This window comes from Myripristis murdjan, chromosome 11 (genome assembly GCF_902150065.1).
Source record: "Myripristis murdjan chromosome 11, fMyrMur1.1, whole genome shotgun sequence".
NCBI classification, from domain to species: Eukaryota; Metazoa; Chordata; class Actinopteri; order Holocentriformes; family Holocentridae; genus Myripristis; species Myripristis murdjan.
This window is the reverse complement of record NC_043990.1, coordinates 25,794,699-25,820,202: the sequence shown is the minus strand read 5'-3', so window position 1 is coordinate 25,820,202 and position 25,504 is coordinate 25,794,699. Positions and strand designations below refer to the sequence as shown.

Here is a 25,504-nt window from a genome sequence, read left to right as displayed (position 1 = left end):
AGATTAAAATGATTTCGCAATGATCAAATATTAATATAGCTAGTGTGATCATTTCTCTTGGCCCTCATATTTCTTAATAAGGAGTTGACTTCTATGGGATATTTTTCTCCCGTGTCATTTGTCTGGAGGAAGCTTGACCTCGATGAAAAAGCAGCTACAAATTTAAACTCAAGATCAAGCGCACCGCTGTGGTAATTCATTGCATGCAAAGTTCTTTCTTTAGTTCTTACTCAACTACACAAAACTATCTCATTCAATTTATAAGCACATTAAAAAGACAAATCCAAGTGCACAGTGTGTACAGAATATATTGTATTTGTTCATTTTTAATTTGTAGCCATCTAATTTTTCCCATTCAGGATTTTACTATTAATTCCCATGAACGATGATATGAAGAACACCATTAAATTCCACTACAGAACAAAAACAAGCAGCTCGCCTCTGTCCCACATATTCAAACTGCACACACACTCAGGCATGATTTGGGCAACACAGTAAAGTACTTCAGCGTGCTACTCAGTGTCCCATGACCGCATATACAGTTACAGTAAGTGATATCCTTGAATGGACAAGAAATTGATACACACCACTCTCTTATTTCTGGTCGCACACACTGGAAGCACCGTTCACTTTTACTTTTCTGTGCACCCTTTCACTTTGAAACTGAGGGTACTAAGAATGGGGCAAAGGGTGCTAAATTTAGCAGGATGAGCAGGGTGGTATCACTGGAGCAGGAAACCTAAAATATTGCATGCGTGGCAGGGAAACACAGGTTTGTTCCATCATAATTATTTAGAAAGATAAACATTACACCACTGAGATCAAGGGTGGCTGTAACAAATTGCATACAATTCTCTTTGCAATAATTGAGAGGCTTTTTTGTGCAGTATTTATTTTTTTTTTTAAAGTAAAGTTATTTTACTTTTACTATGTTCTGAGTGCTTCACATTACTTTACCTTATATCAAACATGCACAGTGTAGAGAAAATGTTAAAGGACCACACCAGTGATTTTGAATGTGCAACCCATTTACAGCAATTTACCCACAATTTAAATCACAACAAACCGATATGCAAATGATGCAAGGGCACTAAAAATTTCTCAAAATCGCTTAATTTCCAAATTTTAATTTTGAGTGGAAGCACCCACCTTATCATGTTCTGCTTTTGCAGCTAACGAAGTCCTCACCTTTCATAAACCACAGAACTGATAATTGGCTGGTTGGTAAACGTTTCCTCAGGGACTATTTTCCCTGGCGGAGGGAACGTTTCACCGACCCAATTTCAAGTCATCAAGACAGAACAGTGCTGCTGCTTTGAGGAAAACTAATATGGACAACTTTATTACGGTGATAAATACTGGTGTGAAGAAAGTCTGAAGACTCTTAAAAGTTCATTTTTATATTGTGGTGGAATTAATGGAAAACAATGGCTGGATAAAAAGGAGGAAAATGCTATCTGAGTTCTAAAAGGGAAAAAAAAAATTAGTTATAAGAAAGTATATATATTTTGTAGATGTTACACTTAACACGCTCAATCACCATGGTCCTTCAAGTTAACTGTACATACTTGACATTGGGCAAAAAGCCACCTGGTATTATCACAATATTGCTACAGCATTATTGTTTTACTGTAGCTTGGTTGTGTAGGTAACAGCAGTAATTTCACTACTGCTGAACTAAAATTTGATCAGCATGGCAGTATGTCTGTCTGAGTAGGGCATCGACTATACTCTTTCCAGCACTGTTTATGTGCCCCATGACAGTGTGTGGTCTACAGTGAGCCACTTAATGTAAGACATTTGTATGATTTCTCCATCTGCTTTCATTAGTGATCAAGCGGGCCAACAATGAGAAGGTACGATAAATGATAAAATCTGAGGAAGCTTTTAGTGTGGAGTTATAGACAGATAGTGTGTCTGGAGAGGCAGAGAACAACAGTAAGAGAGAGAGAGAGAGCGAGAGAGGGAGGAGGAGAGTGAGAGAGCGAGGTGGAGGGATGGTTAGCAGTAGGCAGCTGGGGCCGGCTGTGCTGAACGGGCAGCAGCCAGGCTGATGGATTACACCAGCTCTCTCCTGGGTAAACGGACACCGCCACCCCTCCCCTTTTAACAATGTCTCAGCCTGTATCGTCATTGAAATGTCTCCAAAGATGGAGGTGAACATGCAGCTGAGCCACTTAATCTGAGAGGCTACATTTCTACCACAAGCAGTGGATTTGAGAGACCCTCCAAAAGATCTTTTCTAAACAAATCTGATATCATTTTCGCAGAAATGACTTGTCTACTAAAGCCAATATCATTTGCGAGCCAGGAGCAACGCTGAAAAACAAGACAATCCAGCCAGTCATCGATTCAGTCAACACTAATTGCCGGGAAAGAAGCCCATATTGTTTTCATACATATCTCCTACCTCATTGTCATTTGCAGTGCAGCCATGCGGAGCGTGATGTCTTGCCTATAGTTTGGCATGTGGCTGTACAGGTTATGTCACCAGAGATGATCGCTGCCTCAACTTGTGTGAATGGAGTATTTTAAGGTACAGTGACAGCTACACAAGCCGCTTCAGTCAGGTGTGAGCTAAAAGGTCACACCACATAAGAGTGTACTTAGAGTAAATAAATAATGAGAAATGGGGATGTGCAAAAGCAAAGCAAATGACCCACCCTCCCCTCAACACTTACTTACTTACTTACACACACACACACACACACACACACACACACACACACACACACACACACACACAGTAACACACTTTAACGTTCAGTCTCATATTATCTAAGTTGAGGAGCTGTCCTCATGTTTCACAGCTATGAACTGAGTCCTTACCAAAGCCCTTGACATTTTCCTCAACTACTTCATCAAGCTTTGAAGCCAGGAAATCCCAGAGCCATTCTTAATGCCTTCCTGTGCAGAGTTGGAGAGTAGCTGCGTACTGTACATGCAACAGTAATGTGATAACAAAAAGTGCAATCTCTCTTACACTAACTGCAAAACACATTATTGCACATGGTAAAAAAAAAAAAAAAAGTCAAAAGCAAACAATTGGCAATTACTCAGATGCATGGCATCATTAACTACATGGTTGCCATCACCATCATTCAAATAACAGGTGGATAATTGGAACTGGCTAGAAAAAATTCATCTTTTATATATTTTGGGAAAAGACATTTTGAAAATGCAAGTAAATAGATTCTGTTACTGTGGTGGAGTAACCCAGGGGCTTCTATTACTGATTGATTAATCTGCTACATTTTGAAAACAATTCCCCAGCTCTGATAGCTCTGATAGCAAAGTCTTCGCCGGGTCAGTGTATATCTGATCAGGTCTTTGCTACACGGGCAAGCTTTTAAAAAGCAGGCGACAAACACGAACAGAGCCTCCCTATATTCTGCTCCTATTCAAAGTGATTAAATCAATTGTGAGTGCTTAGATTTGCTTCAGGCCCTTGCTGTAGGAGCGATAGTGTCAGTCTGCTGATTTTGTGCTCGCTGAGTCACCCGGCGTGCACTGCCAAGCACTTACCGGATCCCCGGGAAGTACATCAAACCTGGGATTTTATGAAAGAGGATACTGCAGAGAACGACAACGGGGAGCCGGCTTGGTGACAAGATCAACAGGAAGAAAAGCAACAAAAAGAATATGTGCCTTTGTTAGGCTCATTGTGCTTGGCCAAAGCCTGAACCAGAGAGAGCGCTCATCCTGCGGCCACCTAGTCTTCTGTAGTCAGATTGCCTGAGGTCACCGGTTGCTCACTGGCCTGGAGTTGCAAGGAAATCTGCAATTAATCATTCTAAATGGAGCTTAACAAGGAGATTTGTTCACTATCTTTATTGAAGCTCTTGCATTACAGAGGGATCTTTTTCCCTTCGTTTATCCTACCCCATAGGAGGCGATATGTGTGATCAAGTAGCAAGCAAACTGATGGAAAATAATGACTCAGTGTTACTGGACTAGCCTGTGGGCAGAGATTAAGGAAATGAAAAAGAGTTCATGGAGTTGTTCTGCTGCTCTACCAGTCTCATTATCGACCACACACCGAAGGGGATGACACTTGGCTCTCAACACCTGTGTCCTCACAGCCACACTAGCTTTGCCATTACTCCAAACAATGCCTCGGCGGAGAAAATTAAAACTGTAACTGACTTAGACAGGGGGGCCCTGTGGCAGGAAAGAAAATCTCTAACAGTAGAGCTTGGTGTAACTCCTACATTGCATTGACTGACAGTCTCATTGTTCGTGTGTGCATGTGTGTGTCCATGTGTGTGTGTGTGTGTGTGTGTGTGTGTGTCTGTGCGAGTGCAAAAAAACATTAGTAGTGGCTTTGTTGATTGTGATTACAACTGCACAACACTTAACAGAAAAGGAAGTGATAAACGTAGCCTGCGATTCAGTTCTTAAAATGCATTGTGGGAAAAACCAATCCCCAAATTAACACATCTATTCATGAGAGCAGACCGAGAGAGGAGACAAACATGCAACCATTAGCAAAAGTGCTTTAATTGTCGTTTCACATATTGCATGACAGAAAAACAAAACAAAATGAAAAAATAAAAGTGTATTATGGCCTCCTACAGTGCCGAGTTTCTTTTTCTTTCAGCTTTTAACACACAAACAGAGCCACTTAAAGGTATCTAACATGCATAAGAGTATGGCTAAAGGTTGATTTGTTGCATCAATTCCCCACCTTGCAAGAATCTCTGTTATCCACAGGACCAAATGCATGCATTCCTACTTGGGAGCCGGTGCTAGGCTTTAGCATTCTGCACACTGGAGTTGGTCAGTTATACAAATAGTTAACTAACCAACCCAAATAGTTCTAGGCTAATACAGCTAATTTGAACCAGTACAACTTCCTCTCCTGCAATGGGCAGTGAGATACTATCACTCACAGCCAGTCTGTTGTTCTAAAAAAGAGAAAGAAAAAAAAAAGAAAGAAAAAAAAGTCAGTCCTGTATGAATGATATAGTGGTTTGTGCATCGGCATCTGGGCCAGTCCTGCCAACAGAAATGCACCAGAATGCGCAGGCTGACACAGACCTCCATCTCCCATGGTTCCAGCCAGAGCCAGGCTGTCAGGAAGATGAAAATATGCCTGGCTTCATTTAGTGCTGTGGGGATCCTGTGGAGAAAAGGGGCAGGTAGAGCTAATGGACTACTCTAGGACACAGCAGGGCTGTCGACTCAGCAACGCCGCCGGCTGTCTCTTCAGGACGCACCATTTTTATGACAATCTCTCCGAGGCCACAGCAGGCATACAGGGGCCCAGGAGCCATCACCTCTATGCCCAGATTGTGCAGGATTTACTGTAAACAAAATCCATTCTGAGGAATTTCAGATTATTTCAGAGCGAGCCATGTTGACATAAATCATAAGGTTTTTTTTTTTTTTTTTACACCGCAAAAAACAGAAAAGTCATTTAGCCTACTATAGAGTTTTACAATCAGTTCAATAATTAATTTTTCTATTATCTTGATACATGGTGAACTTCATTTTAAGATATTGTCTTGTGGAACTACACTGGAAACAAGGAAATTTAAATGAAATAAAGTCACGTTATTTTAAGGACAGATATTAGGACTCAATACTAGAATAAACGACTTGTTAAGATGTTTTTTGTTTTGTGCATGGACATACATATGCAGTGGGTGTATGTGTGCTGCACATGTGCATGTGCAAGTGCATGCTTGCATGTATTTGCATGCTCTTCTGTGTAATCACACTTTGCTGGTGCTAACCGAGAACCAGATCTATCATGAGCTGTCAGTCTAGCAGAGCAAAAAAGAGAGATAGAGCAGCTGCACTGATTGACAGAGAGGAAATTGAAGTGTCACATGAAACATGTAAACCATATTTTGCTTCTTGTTGTCACCCACTGGCACGTTACTTCAGTCAAACAACCAGAGCAGGGAAAATGTCAACAGGAAAAATCCAAGGAGAGGAGAAATTTATAGGCTGAGTAATACCAAAAATGAAATGGTTCCCAATTGCTGTGCATCTTTACCACCGGGTATGACATCGCTCATTGTTCCGACTACATCCCTACTGTTCCCTAACTATCGAATTTAGGACAGCGCTCTATTTCTGAGCATTGTCACATCTGACAGTAACCTTTGACTGTGGTATGAAACTTATGAGCAAATAAGACTGTAAAAGTGAGAAAACACAAGAGACTCTGAGGGGTACGCATACTCCTCAAGATGACATTTCACAGTGTAACACATTGAAGATGTGGCCTCATGTCATCTGGAAGTGAGAAAGCACTCTCACACCATGGCAGAGGCATCTGCACTGCCTCAGTGCATCACCAGCCACTCTATATCATTAGCATGACAGCACCGGTATGAAAATGTAGGAAGCAGTCCAGTGCTGTCATCAGGCTCACCTGGTTCAAACCAATTACACTGGAGGATCCAGACAAAAAGATCTTCACTGTTGTTATATTCTTGAGATCACAGATTACAGTAAGAGTGTATGCATGAAACTTGGCAGCTCAACTCTCCATAAAGTGAGTATCACTGTGAAAGTCTGGGTGTGAAACACGGCTTTGGAGGACATACAACTGTGAGTAGGTGATAATCGGATGGAGTCTCAGCTGCTAAAGGTCATACACACATTATGTGGCTATTGTGCTGTTGTTTGGGCATATGCACAGTATACAGAAATAACTCTGTTCAAACTGTTTACAGTGAGAAAATACAGTAGCCTCAGCAGGGTAGAGATTCATCCTACTTAAAGCAACTAAAAGAGTATATATGAACACAAAATAATCAAAATTTAGATGTTTTTTTTTTATATTCATGCCCCATCAAGTCTTCAAATCACACCCTGTCAGCTCACAAAATTACTTGCATAATGTTTATGAAGTGCCCCGCCCTTGCCTGTTTACTTTAGACTATGTAACTGTTTTTTTTTTTTTTTTTTTTTTTTTCAGCTAATCGCTGTGCATGACATAAAACTTAAGAGGTAAAAAAGTTATTATTTCTAAGTATTTGCACTGGAGTTACTGATATGAAGAAAGACTCAAATACCACGGTCTTCCTATACAGTATCAAAGCAGTCATTACACTATAATGTTTACAATGATTTCAGCATTGCCACAGGGCTTGCGCTACAGTAGCTTACTTGTGATTGTGATATTTTTTACCCTGGCTTCCACAGGGTTTAAAGAATGAACTGTCTGAGCAAAGAACCGATAACCCTGTGCATGACTACATAAAATAATATGTCATCGCAAATGCATGCATTCTACTTTTTCATGCTCTTCCTCTCAGTCTGTTTGCACAGCTTGCATGTGCATCATGGTTGGATTGCTTTGCATTCAGGCTACAGCATGCAAGCCTGACCACTTCCATATTTGGTTCTGCATATCTGATAGCAATCTGAGCAAAATCCAATTTTTGTGCATTCTGATGTTTCACCTGATGTGATAACAAAAGCCTCACTGAAATGACATGTGTAACTGTGGGATGGCTGATAATTCCACAGGCCAGGAATATAAGTAAATAAATAAATGAATGAATAAATAATTTTGTTTTAAAAAGCAGTAGTTTGCTGTATCTCCAGGTGTCTGAATTCTATTTTGCATTCATAAAGAACAATCAAACATCATGATACTGTATTTGCTCAAAGTTAACAGATTATACATGGACATGTGTATGTTTAGACATTCTAAATTCAAGTGTGTTTCATCTGAAAAAATACAAAAGTTTGCATTGAAAGATAGGTTGGCATTGTGTGTTAGGCATGATGTAAAACTGTAACCCAGCAGACCTTTTGTATCACTGAGAACTGCTGACAGTCACAGTACTGGCAGTTCAAAGCCAATGAAGTCCATATGTTTCTCCGAAGAACAAACACTAAATTACTTGCTAACAAGGTCCATAAAGCCAAAGCATTGTACAGCACTCTTGCACCTCAGTAGCTAAGAATATCCTCCTCTTTCTGCCGGTCTTAGCTCCTATACTGAGTCCCTGTAGACGTCTTTCAATGCTTTGCTCAGAGGAGAGAGAACCAGACATTCACATCTCATTAATTATGTCTCAGTTGAAATATCAGTCCAGAGCTCGCAGCCATTTGACTAAGACAGAGGTAATGAAACCCCATGCACTGAAGCTAAACGAGACAGCACGGGGAGGGGTCTGGGATGTTGTTGCCAGGTCGGAGGGGACTAAATCTGGGGCTATAAGGCCAGGGCTGAGGTTAAATCAATTTGAAAGCTAAAGGTAGGGCTAGGGCTGGGGCTGGGTTAAGATGCAAGGGAAATCACTGTGGCTCTGGTGCCACACAGCCTACAAGAGCCTTCTGTCCAGGTTCTGGACATTGTGTGCTTGGCAGAGGCAGTACATCACCTGTCCTGACTTCCTAATAAAGTGTGCCCTAACAAAAACCGTCGTAACAAAAACTGACAGGTTTACAATCTCCATTTTGTCTTACATGCTCTCTGAAACTCCACATCAGTGATATGCAGCGCTGAAGTATCCAGCCATATCATGATATCCGCATGTACTGTATTTAAAGGAGCTGAGAGCAAGAATTATCAATAAATGCTTCCTAAATGTAAAGCAATGAGAAGGTCACGGTCAATTAGATGGATAAAATAACAACAATGACATTCACGTTGTCACTAAAGGAGAGGGTCGGACCCCTGGGAGCGAGGGATGGATACAGCTCCGGTCTACTGCTGCATCCACATCTGCAGGAAGTCAATGACTGATGCCAGCTGAGACAATGATGTTTTTGCCTTTGTGCAAATTGAAGAAACATAACCATAAATTTGCAAGCAGCGGATCAATAGCCCAGACATGGCCAAACCCCGAGAAAGGTATCCAAGGGAAGCCATTCAATAATTCCGATCAGAGATAGACTAGTCGCCTGCTGTTAATCTTCCAGTACCAGCCACAGGCCAGTGGCCATTGTGGACGAGCTTTAGACATTTAGTGACAGATTCAGCCATTAAAGGTTACACTGATGTGTATAGCTGGCAATCAGACAGATTTCTCCTTGTATTATTGGTGAAATCATGGCCATCCATCAGATGTGCCCCATTAGATTGGTCAGGTTACAGAGGACGGCACCGCAGCCCTTTCCTTTCACCAGCCTGGCTCTATAAACTACATCACTGACCACCAGGCAAACATATTGATATAAAGAAAGTGTTTCATTACAAATTACTTACATGACAGATCATTGATCCTGTGAGTAGGATTTCCAGCGTTCCCCGCTTGGAAAGAAGGAGGGCTCCATTTTACAGTCTGCATTTCCTGAAGTTATCTGCTTGTCATTGTAAACCGAAACAATACTTAGCTAAGAACAGAGAGTCTTTTTCACGTTTTTTTTTTTCTTCTGTTTTGTTTTAATGACAAGGACAGGTCTGTGACTATGCTTAATAGTAATGTGCCCATTATGCACAGCACTATCTCTCGAGACTGCCCTTAAATATGGGCCTACTCAATCATGACGAGAGAACCCATGTTGGAATGAAATGGGTCATATGATACTTTAAATAAATATGATAATGAGGCAGACACTACCAATTGCCAGGGGGGTTATTTGTGTTATGTGAAGGGAACAGTGGGCTTCCAGGCCGTCTCAGTAGATGGGAACTGAATAATGCTACAGTAGAGGTGGTTCTGGTCTATATGACACAGGAGAGAAGATGTGAGCTAATGTTTTATGCAGTGGCGTCTGAGCTTAATTTGTCTAAGCACAAACACGTACATGCACTCGTGTTCACACAAAATCATGTGAAGTTAGCAAATAAAACTCTTCGTATTATTCTAGGACTTTCCTGTCTCTCCTGGACACGCTGCTTGATCGACAGGGGATCTCTGGGGAGTAAAGTGCAAAAACACCACGACAATGACCACTTAGCACCCAAGATGTCGGTAAAATTAAATGAAAAAAGGCAAGGAACAAGACCAGCACTTTTAACTCTGAGGGAAGATTACTTTTCAGAGGCGCTTTGTGATGAACACAGGATGGCTTTCCTAAGTTTGTCTCTTCCCTCTCAGCGGGGGTCCCAATTATTTCTCACTGGGTGACCACAGTAGCTCAGCAGGGGTAATGTACTCCAGAAAATGAGATCTATGACACATGTAGTGCAATCGGACTGTAGATTCTCTAGCCCCTGGGGCATTATGGGGTACAGGGGGCAATAACTCAGCAGTTTGGAATGATGGCATTTTATTCTGGGGTCAGACTGAAATATCAGCGTGGTAACATACATCATACATCGGATAAGGTGCACTGTTGGCAAGATAGTGATTCCTCCCTGACCACAGCCACATAAAATTAATTTGCAGTGAATTATTTCCTTTGCATGTTATTTGTGTAAATAAATAATATGTTTCCCCCTGTCTTTGAATAGATGAGGTGGGACACCTAACCTAAGAATTTTATTATTCTTGCTTTCAGTGGAGGGTTTCAGTCTCCCATTATGGTCTGAATGCTGTTTTCTATTAAATTCTACATTCAAGGGGGACAATTAATGTCTACTAAAATGGTTAAATCTGAAGATATTGAATAATGGCACAAAATGTTGGCTAAAAAAAAAAAAAAAAAAAAAAAAAAAAAAAGAGTATCAGCCTTAAAAAACATTATTTATATTTCATTGTAAATTATCCTGTTATATTATTACAGTATAGCTGTACAGTGATGATTTATTTTTTAATTGGGCCTGGAATTCTTACTAATGTCCATACCCCGCCATTGACAGATTAACTAAATTTTAATTCATCTCAATTATTGACCAAAATATATCGACAATATTATAGATCTTTCTAATAAGTTATGAAATGGATAATAATACTGCTTTGTGCGGTGTAACAGGGGGCTGAAATAATGACTTAATATAAAACATGCAACAAGGGCTGCTTTGTTTGGGCTCCATTTGATAAATTGATTTTTGCTCATTGATTTTGAATATGTCTTGTGCGTGCAGCTGTTTCATATACGGTATCTGCAGCACAGGGTCCCTGCTCATGCATAGCCATCTGCCCTGGTATTTTCTGCTGCGATGGTGGAGTGATACTGCTCGCCTCTGTCAGGTGTCAACCCGCTTTTGTGTCCTCAAATAGTGGATATGACTGTCAGCGCAGGACCTCTCACCCAAATTAATGGTTCAGAGTTTTCTGTCGCACATGGTGTCATTGCTGAGCTTATTTGACACAGACACTCTCTCAAGGCTGCACTGGGAAGGATGTAAGGCTCAAAACAGCGCCGAATCCTGGCTCTGAAATGCGATCCACTCTTCTATGTGTATGGCTCCTGTGTTCTTATCAGTTCCTCCAGGATGAGAAACTGTCAATACAACAACCACAGAGAGAGAAAAGCATCCCTTCCCCCAACTTCTCCTATCAACAGGCCTCTCTCCACACAGAAGCAAGCCTGGTCAGACAGCAATTAAAACCCCGGCCCTCCACTGGATGGGTGGAAGCGTGCGAACCACCGATCTATAAGCTTGATTTCTATCCAGTCATGTCTTGCAGCTTCCCATTGACACACCAGCACGGGAGGCGTTGCCTGTGTGGACTGTCTGCTGAGGGTAATTAGCATCATCTTTGTCAGGGATACATTGCATATGACGGCTACGGATTGAGATGTGATACTTCTGGTTCCCCTCCTAATGAATAATCCCCCTAATAAATATCTGCCCTTGCTGCGGATTGGACGCAAGCATTTCTCGGAGGCAGGCATAACCTCATTGGTCAAACTGAACCTCAGTGGGCAGAGCCGAAAGCTACATGTTTGGTTTTATCGAGGGCAAGCTAATTACCCTTGGAAAACTGGCACGCTTGAATGGAAATGAAACAACCTTTGTTTTTAGAAAAACAAATAAAAATACACGAGACAGCGTGTTCTTTTTGTATCCATTCACACCCTTGGCATTCATGATACCAGAAGGTTAGCATGCTAAGTAGCTAAGTTTTTTTTTTTTTTGTGTGTGTGTGTGTGTGTGTGTGTGTGTGTGTGTGTGTGTGTGTGTGTGTTCATTTACCTGAGTTCGCTTAGCACAGTGGCTACATATTAACAGCTAGCTCCTACTTACTGGCCTTAAATCTCAAGTCAGGCATATCTCGACTACAAATATTTCCCCAATATGGAATCTGGATCCAAAACAATTTCTCTGTGAGGAAAATCCATGGGGTTTTCTCATAGGCTAATCATCCATGTCACAGTCTGGGATTTCTCTCTTCAGTGGGACTCTGCTGCCACTTTTGGACCCAAATAATTATTTTGCTTGCAAAATGCTAACACCATGGCGTGATAAGTAGCTGGTCGCTTTGTGACCAGCTGCAAAAAATACCTGTCGTTGTTCAAGGGTTACAAAAGTATCAAGAGGAGGAGCATCATACCTATACCCATCATGTTCAAGTTATACAAAATGAGCAAACAAATGTCTTGAATTATTTAGAAGGAGTTAGGGAAGCTCCATTCATTTTTCCCATAGACACTTTATTTTGAAAATGCAAACAAATCCAATACAAATGACGACACAGCTTCTGAGGCCTACCAGAACAACAGCTTGTTTGGTTCGGCCCATGAAGGCTGAATTGAACCAATGAGATTGTGTGTGACCCCGGAGCAGCTCTGCCTCTCAGACATGTTTGTATAATTAAAAAGCCCAGTCTGTGCTGCTGCTGTTGCGTGAGCTATGTGTTCCTCCCGGCATGCTGCAAGATTTTTGTTTGGTGATGATATATATATATATATCAATATATGTATATATGTTGAAAAAAAAAACCAACAACAACAACAGCAAAACAACCCCTCCCCAACCCCCCCAAAAAACAGGAATTCGTGACTCCATACAAAAAAAAAAACATTTTCTGTAATGATGGCCACCGTGCGAGAGAGAGAAATTTAACAAGCAGAGAGAGATCCACTCCCAGGTCAAACTTTAACAAGCCTCTTTTGGGCAAATCCCAGGTCAAACTTTAACAAGCTGCGCAGCCAAATAGCCGGGTCAAGGACCAAATATGAGCCATCAGTTTTGGTACCAAACAGACAGCTGCAACCCAGTGATTGTATTACCAAGGAGAGACTGGATAACTGTGCTTGTTACGAGGAGAATACATCCTCACTTGACCCCGAGTTTACGGTTTGGCTATAAGACTTAATGAGCATTTTACATGCTCACACAACAACAGTGACGTGTAAACAGGAAAAAAAAAAGAAGAGAAAAATACAATGATGCCGCGTTTGGCAGCTGTTAGTGGAAATGACGAGTTCACTCACGTTCAATGTTCAATAGGTCTAGAGTAAATTTGCTCAACAGCTGTAATTCAGAAAATTTACAAATTATGCATCACACACCGCATGCTATGTTTTTATTTTTAACAAGTCCGCTGGCGTGCTATTCTTCAGGACAAAAAGAGGACGAGAGAGAGGGAGAGAGTGAGGGAGACGTCCCCGAAAAATCTGAATACAATTAGGCTTTAATATCAGGCTCTTAAAATAGAGACGGGAGACACAGTGAAGCAAGCAGCCCAGCAGGACACGGGGAAAGGTCTCTTGGCACTGGTGGTAAACGAGCATCCATCTCCTCCTTTCTCAGTACATTACAGGATAACTTTTCCTGCTCCAAAAACCCAGAAAATGCACTTAACTTTCATTTACTGATATCCCACCGCCCTCACTCATTAAAGATTCATACCCACCACCACCAAAGCCTGTGCTCTGATTTTTTTTTTTTTTTTCAGTTTTTATAAGGTGAGCAGGACATTTAATACTTAGAAAAGAAGATTAATGTTATTAATTTATAGTTACTTTTGAGAGAGCAGCCACATTATGATATATTTTGTTTCCTTCCATTATATCAAAATGACACTTCTAGGCATGGTGACAGAAGAATCTAACCTTTATTTTATTTGACTTTTTTTTTTTTTTTTTTTTTTTTTACTGTGGGATTTGCAAGTCATAAGTATGCTCTGTGTGAAATATGTGTACAGTATGCGTATTTTCCATTCTCTGTCAGTTTATTTGTGTGTTGTGTGCTAGGCTGCTCTGACAGGGCGCCTTTGAAAAGGAGCACTGTAGATCTAAACAGAACTCCCCTGTTAAAATATAGCATAAAAATAAAAAATAATACAAAAAACAGACTATACCCGTCACAATAAAAAAAAAAAAAAAAAAAAAAGGTCTAAAATAATAGATTAGCCCAAGCGTATTAAACCAGAGTTTTTATGGAGGCGGCGCAGATGACAGAGGAACATTCAAGAGAGGAAACAGAGCTGGGTCTATTCTTTTCCTTTTCTTCCTCAGTACTTGTTGGGCTGTAACATCTGGTGCTCAGCACACATGACTACACCAACACTGCAACTGGATGAGAAAGGATGGAGGCATTTCCTGCTCATATAGAAATGCTGAGCGCAGTAGCCGAAGGGCCTGAATACATTTAATCTCGTAACAAAATTTAATGCTGTTTGCGGCACAATTGCTGCATTCAGAGAGAAGAAAAAGTTAGATTTTCAACATGGTCAGGGTTTCTGTTTCCCCACAGTGCGCCTTTGAATTGTGCCTACCGACTATACAGCATCTACCACCAGAGAGCTTGAAAAACTATTTTTAGATTCTTATTGTGAGCTTTTGATATTGCATGCAAGGGATTAGACTCACAGAAGTAATAAAGGAGACTGTATACATAGTGGGCACATTAATTCTCCCACCGCTGCAACATCAAAAGAGGGCGGAGTGGAATTGGGGGGAACTGCACGTGCTAAACTGCACAAATTCCCCAATCAACAAAAAAGAGAGGCCGCGATCTGCAACCTTGGATGGCTTCTTCTCGGCCGATATGCCACAATAAGTGCCGAGGCATGTTTGAGAGGAGCTCTAAAACATAATATGATGTCTAACATTGTATTTACCGAGAGTGTAGGTGACTTACACCATCTGTTTATAAAGCAACAGGCTCAGGCAGACACTCTGCCAGTAAAAAGGCACAAGGTCCCAGGGCTTATCTTGGTAGAGGTGTGCTGCTGCTCCTCAGCGCCAGCGAGGTGGAACGATAAACATAATTAAATTGAGTTGGATTACACAAAATGGATCGGATCAGTTGGGAAGGCGGAGAAGCTAATCCAGCGCAATCCTCTCTATAGAGGTGCCAACCACACAAAACGATATAAATAAAGAAGAGGAAAAGGGAGGCAGTGGATGTCAGAGGGAGATCGAGGTAGGGGCGCAGAAGGAGCCCCCCCCTTCAAGGGAAAACAAGCAAACTGCTTCAAAGTCAAACACTTGCTGCAGTAACTCAGCCTTTGCCTCATCGAAGCCACAAAACAATTGCCAAGAAGAAACTGAATGATAACACAGCGTTTGATTATCCGATACACTGCGCAGAAACGTAGTCATATTCATATCTAAGGGCAGACAATGGAGCAGCTGGGTTGAACATACTTGTCATTCTGCACTGAATCAGCTGAGGGACTTTTTTGAAGCACTTTTCAACATGAGAGGGCTGTTATGTGTGTGTGTGTGTGTGTGTGTGGAGCGGCGGCTGGGTCTGAAACGCTAGCACAGTGTCAAAAATGAATAAGCAACAAATTTACACTACTCCCATCCTTTGAGGAGCTGACAAATCACTCTTGTCTTTCATCACAGCAGTGACTTTGTCATATATGAGACGCACCACTCCTTTCAGCAATCCACTTGAGGGTATGCACGCACACCCGCATATCCGAAAATGTGTTTTAGTCATGGAAAATGAGAGTGCGAGAGGCTGAGGTACTGTGGTATGAAAGCAGGGGTCAACAGCGCCCTGGGTTTTTCTATCATATTTCCTTTTAAGACACCTGAACTTTTTTTTTATTTGTCAGTAACACATCTACGACAGTGCAGCCCATTACCACTTTTTTTCTTTTCGATTTCAACTCCCATTTCATTCCGTTCCTCTTTTTTTTTTCTCCCCCTACAGATTGAATTTTCTTTTTATAACTGACTTTGGTACAATCCCTTACAAATAACTTTTCTCTGGAGAAAGGAACTTTCTCTACAGCCCTCCCAATCCACTCCCACCCACCCTCTTCCCCCTCCCCCTCTCCCTTTGTCTTTCACCCTTAGGTACAGTAGACAGATGGATACACTCTGGGGGTTTCTCCTGCTTTCATACTAATCCATTGTAATCCTAGTCTGTCTGTGCTCTCGTCTTGGGCAGCGCGGAGCACAGCATTATGATCCAGTAAAAATGATGATTAATGGATCCATAAGTGATGCAGGAAAGCCTGGAGCAGGGCGCTCTTCCTCCGTCTTGCCATACAGTGAAAGCGACCGTTTGTGCATTGCTGAGGTGAGGAAGGGGCCGAGCTCGTTTCGGAGTCTGTCCACCAATTAAATGTCTGCGCTGACTCTTTATGAGGATCTCGCTGCACACACCTTTCAATGATTTCCTACCCAGGCATCCAGAATAGCAAAATACACCCACCCTCTCTAAACAAGTGCTGTTTGCATTATTTAAGATGCCTTGGCTGGATGCTTTAAATGAGAGGCACTCGGATAGCCACCCTTGCAGACAGCTCAAGGCAGGCCCTTAGCAATATATGTATGTAAGTGGAGGAAAATGCACGTCTTCATGGCGTTTGAAATATGAATGCGGCAGGTTTTTTCCGAAGCAGCATGTTTTACATGGTAATTTGACAGCCTCGACACTATATCAACAAGGTATGCCCAAGGCTAGCTTTCTGTCAGGTAAGGTCCATATTCCATGCAATATGGGGATGAGATTGCTTGTAGGATGATGGCCGCGCTCTGAACATCCGAGAAAAGGCCAACAAGTCACCAATAAAATCTAGTGTTTAACAGAAAGCAGATCCAGGAAAAAGTCAAGGAGGGGACCCTCAAAAAGCTGAGATATTTCAATTTTAAAATTCAAAACAGCCGCTCAGCCTTTCCACAGGTAAGGTGACTGACTCAGGAAACTCAACACTTTCACTGAAGCTTTCCAGCACTTTTCCTTAACCAGGTCAGAGGGTTTCACTTTAAAGCAAATGCACTGAAATGTAAACTGCGGTGGAAAGTTAGATGATTAAATACATGAAGGGTTAAATGACAAGTAAGACAAGGAACAAGGCAGGGAAATGCAGTCTGTCTTGGGTTTTTCTTGACCACTTGCGCTTTGGTCACTTTGCATGCCACTGGAATTGCTTTGTTTGTGGCAACATCCATATTTTTCTAACTACATCACAACTACATTACTCCCATGCAGGTGAAACAAAAATAAATGACTCCATGTGGCCTCCTGTCAGTACAGTTATGATTAATAAGTAATTACGTCTCGCTATGTATGTTGTTTACACGCAAGGTTTAGCATGGATGACTCATGTTCCTAATTGCACCAATTGAACATTTGGCATTTTAACTGCTCTGAACCTTAATATGTCACAACCACTGTATGCGAGTCAGAACACATTTGAACTCCAGCATCATCAACTCATTATCACTGCAATAAAGCGCGAGAACATGCATCAGACATTAGCAGGGAAATCAATGCGGGCACGTTACTCATCACGTCTGTAAACGACGTGCCATTAGGTTTTATAGCCGGGGTCTGCCAGTGTTAGTCATGGCCTACATTTCACCTCTGGATTCCAGTGGGAGCTGCCGGAGAGCAGAGACAGAGCTGTGCAAACACCTCTCAGCCACAGCACCACTCAGCAGCCTCGCATCGCTCGCCTGAATGCAAAGCGATCTTCCAGGGCTCTCCGTCTGCCCCCTTACAGTTCACTCGCAAGTTCACTACATCTGTAGGTCAAATCACGGAGCCGGTCAGCTCTTGGCCTCAGACGGGTTCAGTGTTGTGGCTGCAGCGTTATCTCACTGTGTGGCTCAGCGTGTCGGCCAGCCACAGATCCACAGATCATTATCGCTATCAAGCACTGTTTTCCCAACAAAACGATATCTCTGCCTTTGATCCTATGCCAAGGCTTATTTTTGTTCACTTCTGGGCATTCTAACCCGAGACTGCACTCACTTGGGGCAAAACTCAAGTATGGCTAAAAATATCCCTCCCTTCTGTTGATGAGATGGAAACGTATAAATTAACTATGGGGCGGCACATCTGAAATAAGGATACTTTTCCGCACCTGCTCAATCTGTGCCGAAAAATGTATTGTGGGGATGATTTGCTTAAAGGTTTTTTTTTACCCTTTGGGGCCTAACCCAAGCTAGCTGAGGTCATTAAGGTAATGCAAACATTGTGGAGGGCGCCTGCTGGGGAACATCCAATTATAAACCAGGAGAGATGGAGCTTATATGCAGCCTGAGGGTTTCAGCCTCCAAACTGGGCCAGGGGTCCTGAAACATGCTCAAGAAACAGAATAGGTTGGGTACAGCTCATGATTGTACATTTTGAATTTCTTATTGCTTGCAGCTACTTCTTTAGGAAATAAGCGCAAAGACAGTATTGATTTCAGTTTTGAGCAATGTGAGTTCCAGCGCAATAATAATAGTTCTACAAAAATAATGATGTTTTCCACATGCTGTCTGTAGTATGCGGTTGTCAAACTGAAAGAGGTTATTTCAGTCTGAAAGCAAACAGTGTTAAAAATGGAATAAAGACATACCAAGTTAATAAATCGTAGTCCCAAATGTAATAGAAATTCTTACTTCTGTTTCACGCAGACTAGCATGGCGTTCTGCTGAATATTAATGCATCCAAATTCATCGCCATTTAGGTTAGAAGTGATTTCCAAATGATGGATGCACCTCATGGATTATTGCCACCCTCGGTGTTACAGTACCTAGAAGCCACTTATTAGTATGCTGCTGAGGTATTTTCATTCCTGGATGTACGCTGCTGGTCCTATTTGTCTCTTGTTTTGGCTTAAGATATTTGCAGCTCCACATGTGGCTGCTCCACTAGTGAAAGTGAGTGCTGCTGAGAGAGTGTGACGGTACAAAGCTTGTCGTAAGGGCAGAGATATCGCTCTTGTGGGAGAAGAGCTGCAAATGGCCTAAACTTATCAAAGCAGCCTGCCCAGTACCCAAGCTTTGAACACAATGGTCTCCTAATTTCTAATGAATGGAAGTCTCTCCAGACCTGGAGTAATCTCATATTCACTGTTTGCATGCCGACTCTAGTTATTCTAGCTCGATTTGCATCCCCTGCCAATTGCATAATCAAGTCCAGAGCTCATCAGCAAGATGGCAGAAGAAGTGCTCTATTAAGCTGCATCGCATGCCATCTGTTGTGTAAGAGAGAGATAACAGTATTTACAGTTTTGGAGTTGTGGCATACTGTTTTGGCCAGATTTTGTGCATCACAGAGTTGGGTTTACTTCATAAAATGTCATGGATTAATTCCGCTGCATGTGATGGTGTCCAAATGCAGTCTTTTGCCCCACCAGAAATATCACATACTTAAGTTTATTAGAACTGGTATATCACTGGCTTGTGCTAGAAGGTATGCAAAACAGCTTTATTTGAGTGTAAAATATGGGGCACATGTATTCCAAAATATTACCCATCTTTTTTTTCTTTTTTGGATTCTCTTGTTTCATAGGTATTCCATGATTTTTATTACATGTGTTCACTGAGGAAAAACGGCCAATATTTGTCATAATTCTACAATGTGGATAAAAGACTATGAGAAAATCTCTCTCAAAGAAGTGGGTGCTAAGTGTCTTTCAACTGGCATTAAATATTCAGTATTCAAATCTTTCTATCGGTGCAGGAAATATGTGTTCTGAGAAAAAGACTAACCCAGTTTTGAATACTGAAACCAGCTGATAACAAAAAGTGCTGAGTAAAATACAGCCTTATCTTCCTTACGTACTAGAATGAATTCACCTTACATGAAACAGCTGACTGAAAGATATTCACAACTGCTCCTCTGCCTCTGCATTAGCCTCAGTACTTCCATGCAAGGTTCAAATCTGAGTCCTCTACTGCAGGAATCTCACACTTCACTCCGCAAATGATATCTTCCACACCATTACATCCACAAATATAGAGAACATAGGATGCACAGAGGAAAATGAGTCTGCCCACAAAACAGTTCACTTGTAGCCTATATGTCACTGAATAGAAAAGCAAGAGAATAAAGATTAAAAGAGGAATAGGTCTGGATATCACAAAATTCACATTCCCTCTGCTGAAAAAAAAAATGGCTCTTTAGGTTTTGATTGCTACACAACAAAACAAAAACACTTAGACCAATGCAGAGGAATTATTTTATCAATAGGCTATGTAAGGACTCAGAGCGCTGGGCCCAAAAACTTTTTCAAATGCCCCTTTCACACTATGTTGTCCCAGGAAACCCCACTGGTGAAGAAAACACTTTTGCAGTTTCTTATGCTCCACAAAACAAAGCATATTCTTACTGTAGGTAATGAAGAAGCAGTGAAACCTACCATTTAAAAAAAAGCATAATTCTTATACATTCTGTCATTGCACTGACCTCTAATGAGAGAGAGATTTGTGAAATTAAATTATTCCTATGGGTACCCGCTGGAATCCTCAGGGACGTCCCAGGACACTAGTTGGGTAACCAGTGACTAGCAGTACATGACCATCAGACAGCATACACAGCCAATATGGTTTGTTGTGGGAATTGTATTAATGAAATTAGTGACAATGCAGCACAATTTCAGCTTTATTGTTTACAGTTGACAGTAGTGCCTTGTCTGCTACCTTAAAAGCCAAAAACATTCGGCGAGACTCCAGACGAAGCCTATGAGTGGTACTTGAAGGATGTACTTGGATGCTATTCCTGTGGACTTCCCACATGAGGAGATCCACAGGGCTGCGTCTGAGAAGTGCTTGCAAAATTCAGAGAGCTTCAAAGCGGGCTGAGCGGTGGATTAATTAAAGCGTCTGCAAGTTGCTTTTGCAAGGCCCCCGTTCTTTCCATTCAAATTCCATTTCAGTCAAGTCACCTTCTTCAAACAGGGGGGTGGGAGGGTGCGAGGGGGGGGCAAATGCACATTTGAATAAGACTGTAATCACCCCCACTACTAACATCATAGCTTACTCATGTCTGTACGGAGATGGCTGCAGCCTGCAAACTGAGATAGAGCAGCCTAGTTCAGTAACTCCCAAAGTGGGGTCCTGGGACCCTTGATTGGGAGGGGAGGGGAGAGGAGGCGAGTGCAATCTGAGGAGGAGTTTAATTTCACATTTGTTTCAGTCGTTGGAGGTTAACTCAATGACAGAATATATGCCAATGATTTGCTGTTGGCTTTCACGCCCATTCCCTCCAGTATTTGCATGATTTCACTATTATTAAACTACAAGATAGAAGAGAATGAGTGGTCGACCCCCACCGCACAGCAACAACATCAAAAGTTCTGTAACAGATCATAACCAAAAACAAAAATGAGGATCTACCAAACAATATCCTATCTACTGGGTGTCTGTGGCCGAACATCTATTTGACATAATAATATTAATAAAAAAAAATAATAATAAAAAGTTAATCATACATCTACAGTCTATTGTCAAATCTGCACTGTACCCCAGACTTCATTAGACTACAAAATGCTGCATATGTGTGCACCTTTGTTAACTTCACACATACAGTCATGATGATAAAAGAACCTCATTATTCTGCTGTGGCCAAACAGGAAATTTTAAGTACACCCGTATAATCTTTTAGAATAACTTGCGGCGGACTGGTTTTCATACAGGCCGAGCACTCTGTAAGCCTCTTTTTACATTTTAGCCCACCAGTAAGGCGAGAAAAACCTAAAACTTCAAATCTGAAAAGTGGATAGACTATATGTGGATTTAAGCACCAGACAGACCCCCAACTGTTTCTAAACAGGCCTGAACTCTTGCACTGCACCCAGTTCGCCTCAGCGTTTGAACACGGGCATTTACCTTGATCCAGTAACCGCAAGGAGTGCTGAAAAGACGGATCCAGCGTGTCCTTCTCTGCCATAAGCTCCGGCAAGTACTTTTCGCTCCCCATCTCGTCCTAGGCTTCGGCTCCGCGTAAACGACTCTGTTGCGGTATAATATCAAGACAATGAAACTTGCTCAACCCGCCCCGTGCAAGTTACGGCACCGACAAAGACTTCTTGAGAGGGAAAAAAAGGCAAACAGTAATGTCATTCGCGGTCGCTACACGAGCATTTCTCAGTTAAGCGCTGCTGCACGCGGGGAGGCGGTTAAATTTGGCCAGGAGATTTTATCCCATCGGAGGAGTTGTGTTCAGCCTGCAGAGCCCTGTTATGCATCACAACCAGGCTGAAATGTCCTCTCCTCTCTGGGTGGACAGGCTCTTTGAAGCTCCCTGTGTTGTATCCAGTGGTAAACTAAGGCTCAGTCCCGGCTGCTCCAACTATTGGTCGCCGCTCAACAACAGGCAGTCAGCGGAGGGGGCGGCGCGTCACGCTGGAGCTGTCCGCGGTGCTGAATCCGCCCATCATCATTTCATTATCATAAACTCAACATAAACACTGGCGTCTCCTCGCAAGCCCTAAGCTTAGGCAACATTTAATACCATTTGCCACCAAGACTTACACACCCGGCTTATTGTATGGAAGGATATTGATGATGATACAAACATTAGAGCAGCTCGTCTGGCTGGTTCCCTCCTCTCTGGCTCTAGGTGTGCTAATCAGTAAAAATAGCTGGTGGAGTATTTGGGGAGAATGAAAACCTGCAGACTTTTTTTTTCCAGGTTTTTTTTTTTTTTTTTTTTTTATTGCATAGCACTGCACTACAAGCTGTGCCAAAGTCCCCGCATATAATGCCATCTACCAAAAAGAAAATACCAAACCTGCTAAAAAGACAGCCTACATTTCCAGGGCCAAAGTGGAGCATTGACTGATATGTGATAAATTATTAGAAGTAGGTCAGCAAACTATCAGCTTAGATGGAACATTGGCCCTGAATTGCTCCCCTGATGCAACTTCTTTTTAGCTTTCAGATAGATTTTTGGTAACATTTGCATGGTTGTTGCTCTCTGGTACAATAATGAAAGCTACAAAATCAAATTTGGAGTCAGGATAAAATAGGCTATGCCAGCTTAGTGCCACATTTTGCCTAGACTCAACTCACCCCTATGAATGAAATGTTTAAATTGTTATTAAGAACATACATGTTTAAGAATTTTAGAACAATATGTAGTGTAAATGCCTGGCTGAAATAAGCCCCGGTCTAATATTAGATGTTATCCCTATCAAAAAAAGAAGTACTTCATTGAAATCCAATGATATCTTTTAGAGGGATATCAAATAAAAACTACATCAAATGATGACTGCCTAAAGGTCTTGGTGTTTTATCTGTACTCTTTTTGATAAAAAAAAAAAAAAAAAAAAAAAAAAAAATAATAATAATAATAATAATAATAATAATAAATTAAAAATCCCTTTTACAAAACAGAACCATAGATATTCCTACAGTATTGTTAACTTAAAAAAAATCAGAGAAGATTATAAATATCTATTGTTACACCAACTCCTAAAATATTTTACTTAGGCAAAAATACATACCATGGTGGACAAATACTCGATGAAAACACTAAGAAAAGGTACTGCATTGAAACTTCTATTTAAGTAAAAGCATAGATGTACTGGTTGTAAAAGCTACTTCAGAATCAGTTAAAGTTAAAGTAGTCATTGTGAAGAGTGGTTCCTGTGAGAGCTTTAATTATCAGTGCATTAACCTGTAAGAAGTATTTTAATGTAGCGCTAACTGATTCATATACCGATCTTATCACATGTTTTGCATTTCATAACTTCTTCTGCAGAGTTGTAACTACAGCTTTCAGATCACAGTTAAAAGTCAAATGTGTCTGAAAGGTAGTGCAGTAAGAATAGGAATACTCAAAGTGCCACTACCTCAACTGAATTGAAGTACAGTACTTGAGTAAATGCACTTTGTTGCTTTCCACCTCTGCACTGACTTTATATGACTTTATTTCCTTCCCCATCTTGTTCTGGGGCACCCTTAATATTCTAAGGAATTTCCTATTTTCTTAATCTCTCAGTTGAGTTTCAACATGTGAGCAGATTTAAGCAGCCTTATTCTTCTGGATCCCTCTTTAGATGTATATGACTTTGGTTCTGTAAAGAGTTAGTGCAGCCACATGAACGTCTCGAGAGGCTACAAAAGTGTCCTCTTTACTCATTTAAGCGATTGATTAGCGCTGCACAACTCCTCAGGTTCCTTTTACTTGTTAAGACAACCTGTCAATACTTCAGAGGAAATCTATTAACCTTCTCATAGGTCAAGCATGTTTTTTCTCCTGAGAGTGTCTATGAATTAATCAAATAAGAAAACCTTGTTCTTTCGAAACCATTTGCAGCCATAAAAAGTCTCTGTCATCATTTATAGAAAACATTGCGTGTCACCTGTATAACAACAGTTGGATGACAAGGCAGTGAAAATAGTGTCTTAAAAAGTCACAGATGCAATTTCCACTCCAGGCGGCAGATATCTAACGATATACAGCCACAAATCTGCTTTATCAGGAATCATGAGTCCTGCAGTTCCTGGAAACATACACTGAATGTAAAGTGTCTTTGTGAACAGTTTAAGGTGCTCACTGGTTGGGAAAAACAGGATTTGTGTACAAGCCGAACCATCATATTTGTCAGAAAATATGGGAAAAAGATAAGAATTCTGTCGATATTTGTGGAGGATGCAGAGGTAGCCTCAGGTGGGCGGCTATCTGTAGGCTGATCAGCACTGGTTATATAATTGAGATGGTTCTTTTTTTTTTTTTTTCTTCCATTCTATTTCAATAACTTGGAGAAAATGTGACCCAGAGGCTAAAAGCAAGATGGGTTTATGTATATTTATCAACATTGTATCCTCCATGAACTTTGGAGTGTGCTATTGGTTATTTACTTTTATGGCTTGATTTGTGTTCTGGAATAACTGCTGTGGGCTTTAAATAATATTTGATTATATCTGGTACAGAAAGAAAATAAATAGAAGGGAATACGCTCCTTTGGTTCGGCGAGGTCTTTGTTATCATGGAAATTTCTAACAATGATCCAAATGCAGGAGAGAAGATGAATGCAACACTTTCTGCACTTAATAGGCAATGAAGTGCTTTCATTATGACCTTTTCAAATGACTCGCCCGGTTGCAGTGCGGTGATTTTTATGCAGGAGTGGAAGCTTATTCATGAAATTTTTACAGCCATACACAAGAGACATGTGTTATATTTGCATGCTATTTGTTAATATAACTTCCTGTCTTAAGTATGTTGGAGATTTTTTCACTGATTCTTTCCAGACGCCTGTTTATGAGTGATTCACTGCAAAGAGAAATGCATTATGAAGCAGCTTACTATTTAATCTCTCTCAGAGACCATTAAAAACCGGCTCAAATGCACTAATCTCCTATTCAGAAGAGCGACTTATTTATAGATATGCTTGCCATCTGTTGCTCCTCGTCATTATAAACAAAGCCTTGTATTGTCACCGACGCTTGGAGTCAAAAGTTGTCGGTCTATACGTCTTGCTCATGACGGTTGCCCGTTTCACAGGGAACACACTAAGTGATTGCAATACATCAGCTGCAATGAAAATAATCAAGTTTTGTGAGCCAA

At 41.2% G+C, this 25,504-nt stretch overlaps 1 protein-coding gene across 3 annotated transcripts in view; it reads right to left on the bottom strand.

Moving 5' to 3' along the window:
• Positions 1–22,233, bottom strand: part of khdrbs3 (KH domain containing, RNA binding, signal transduction associated 3) — an 89,695-nt gene extending 67,462 nt beyond the window's left edge. For all 3 annotated transcript variants that reach the window (XR_003929015.1, XM_030064448.1, XM_030064447.1), the window contains exon 1: positions 21,817–22,233. Coding sequence is in view for 2 of the 3 variants with exons in the window: in XM_030064448.1 (XP_029920308.1) it covers positions 21,817–21,907 (91 nt within the window). In the remaining variant the exon portion in view is untranslated. The remainder of the gene's footprint in view (positions 1–21,816) is intronic.
• Between the last annotated feature and the right edge of the window lie 3,271 nt (positions 22,234–25,504).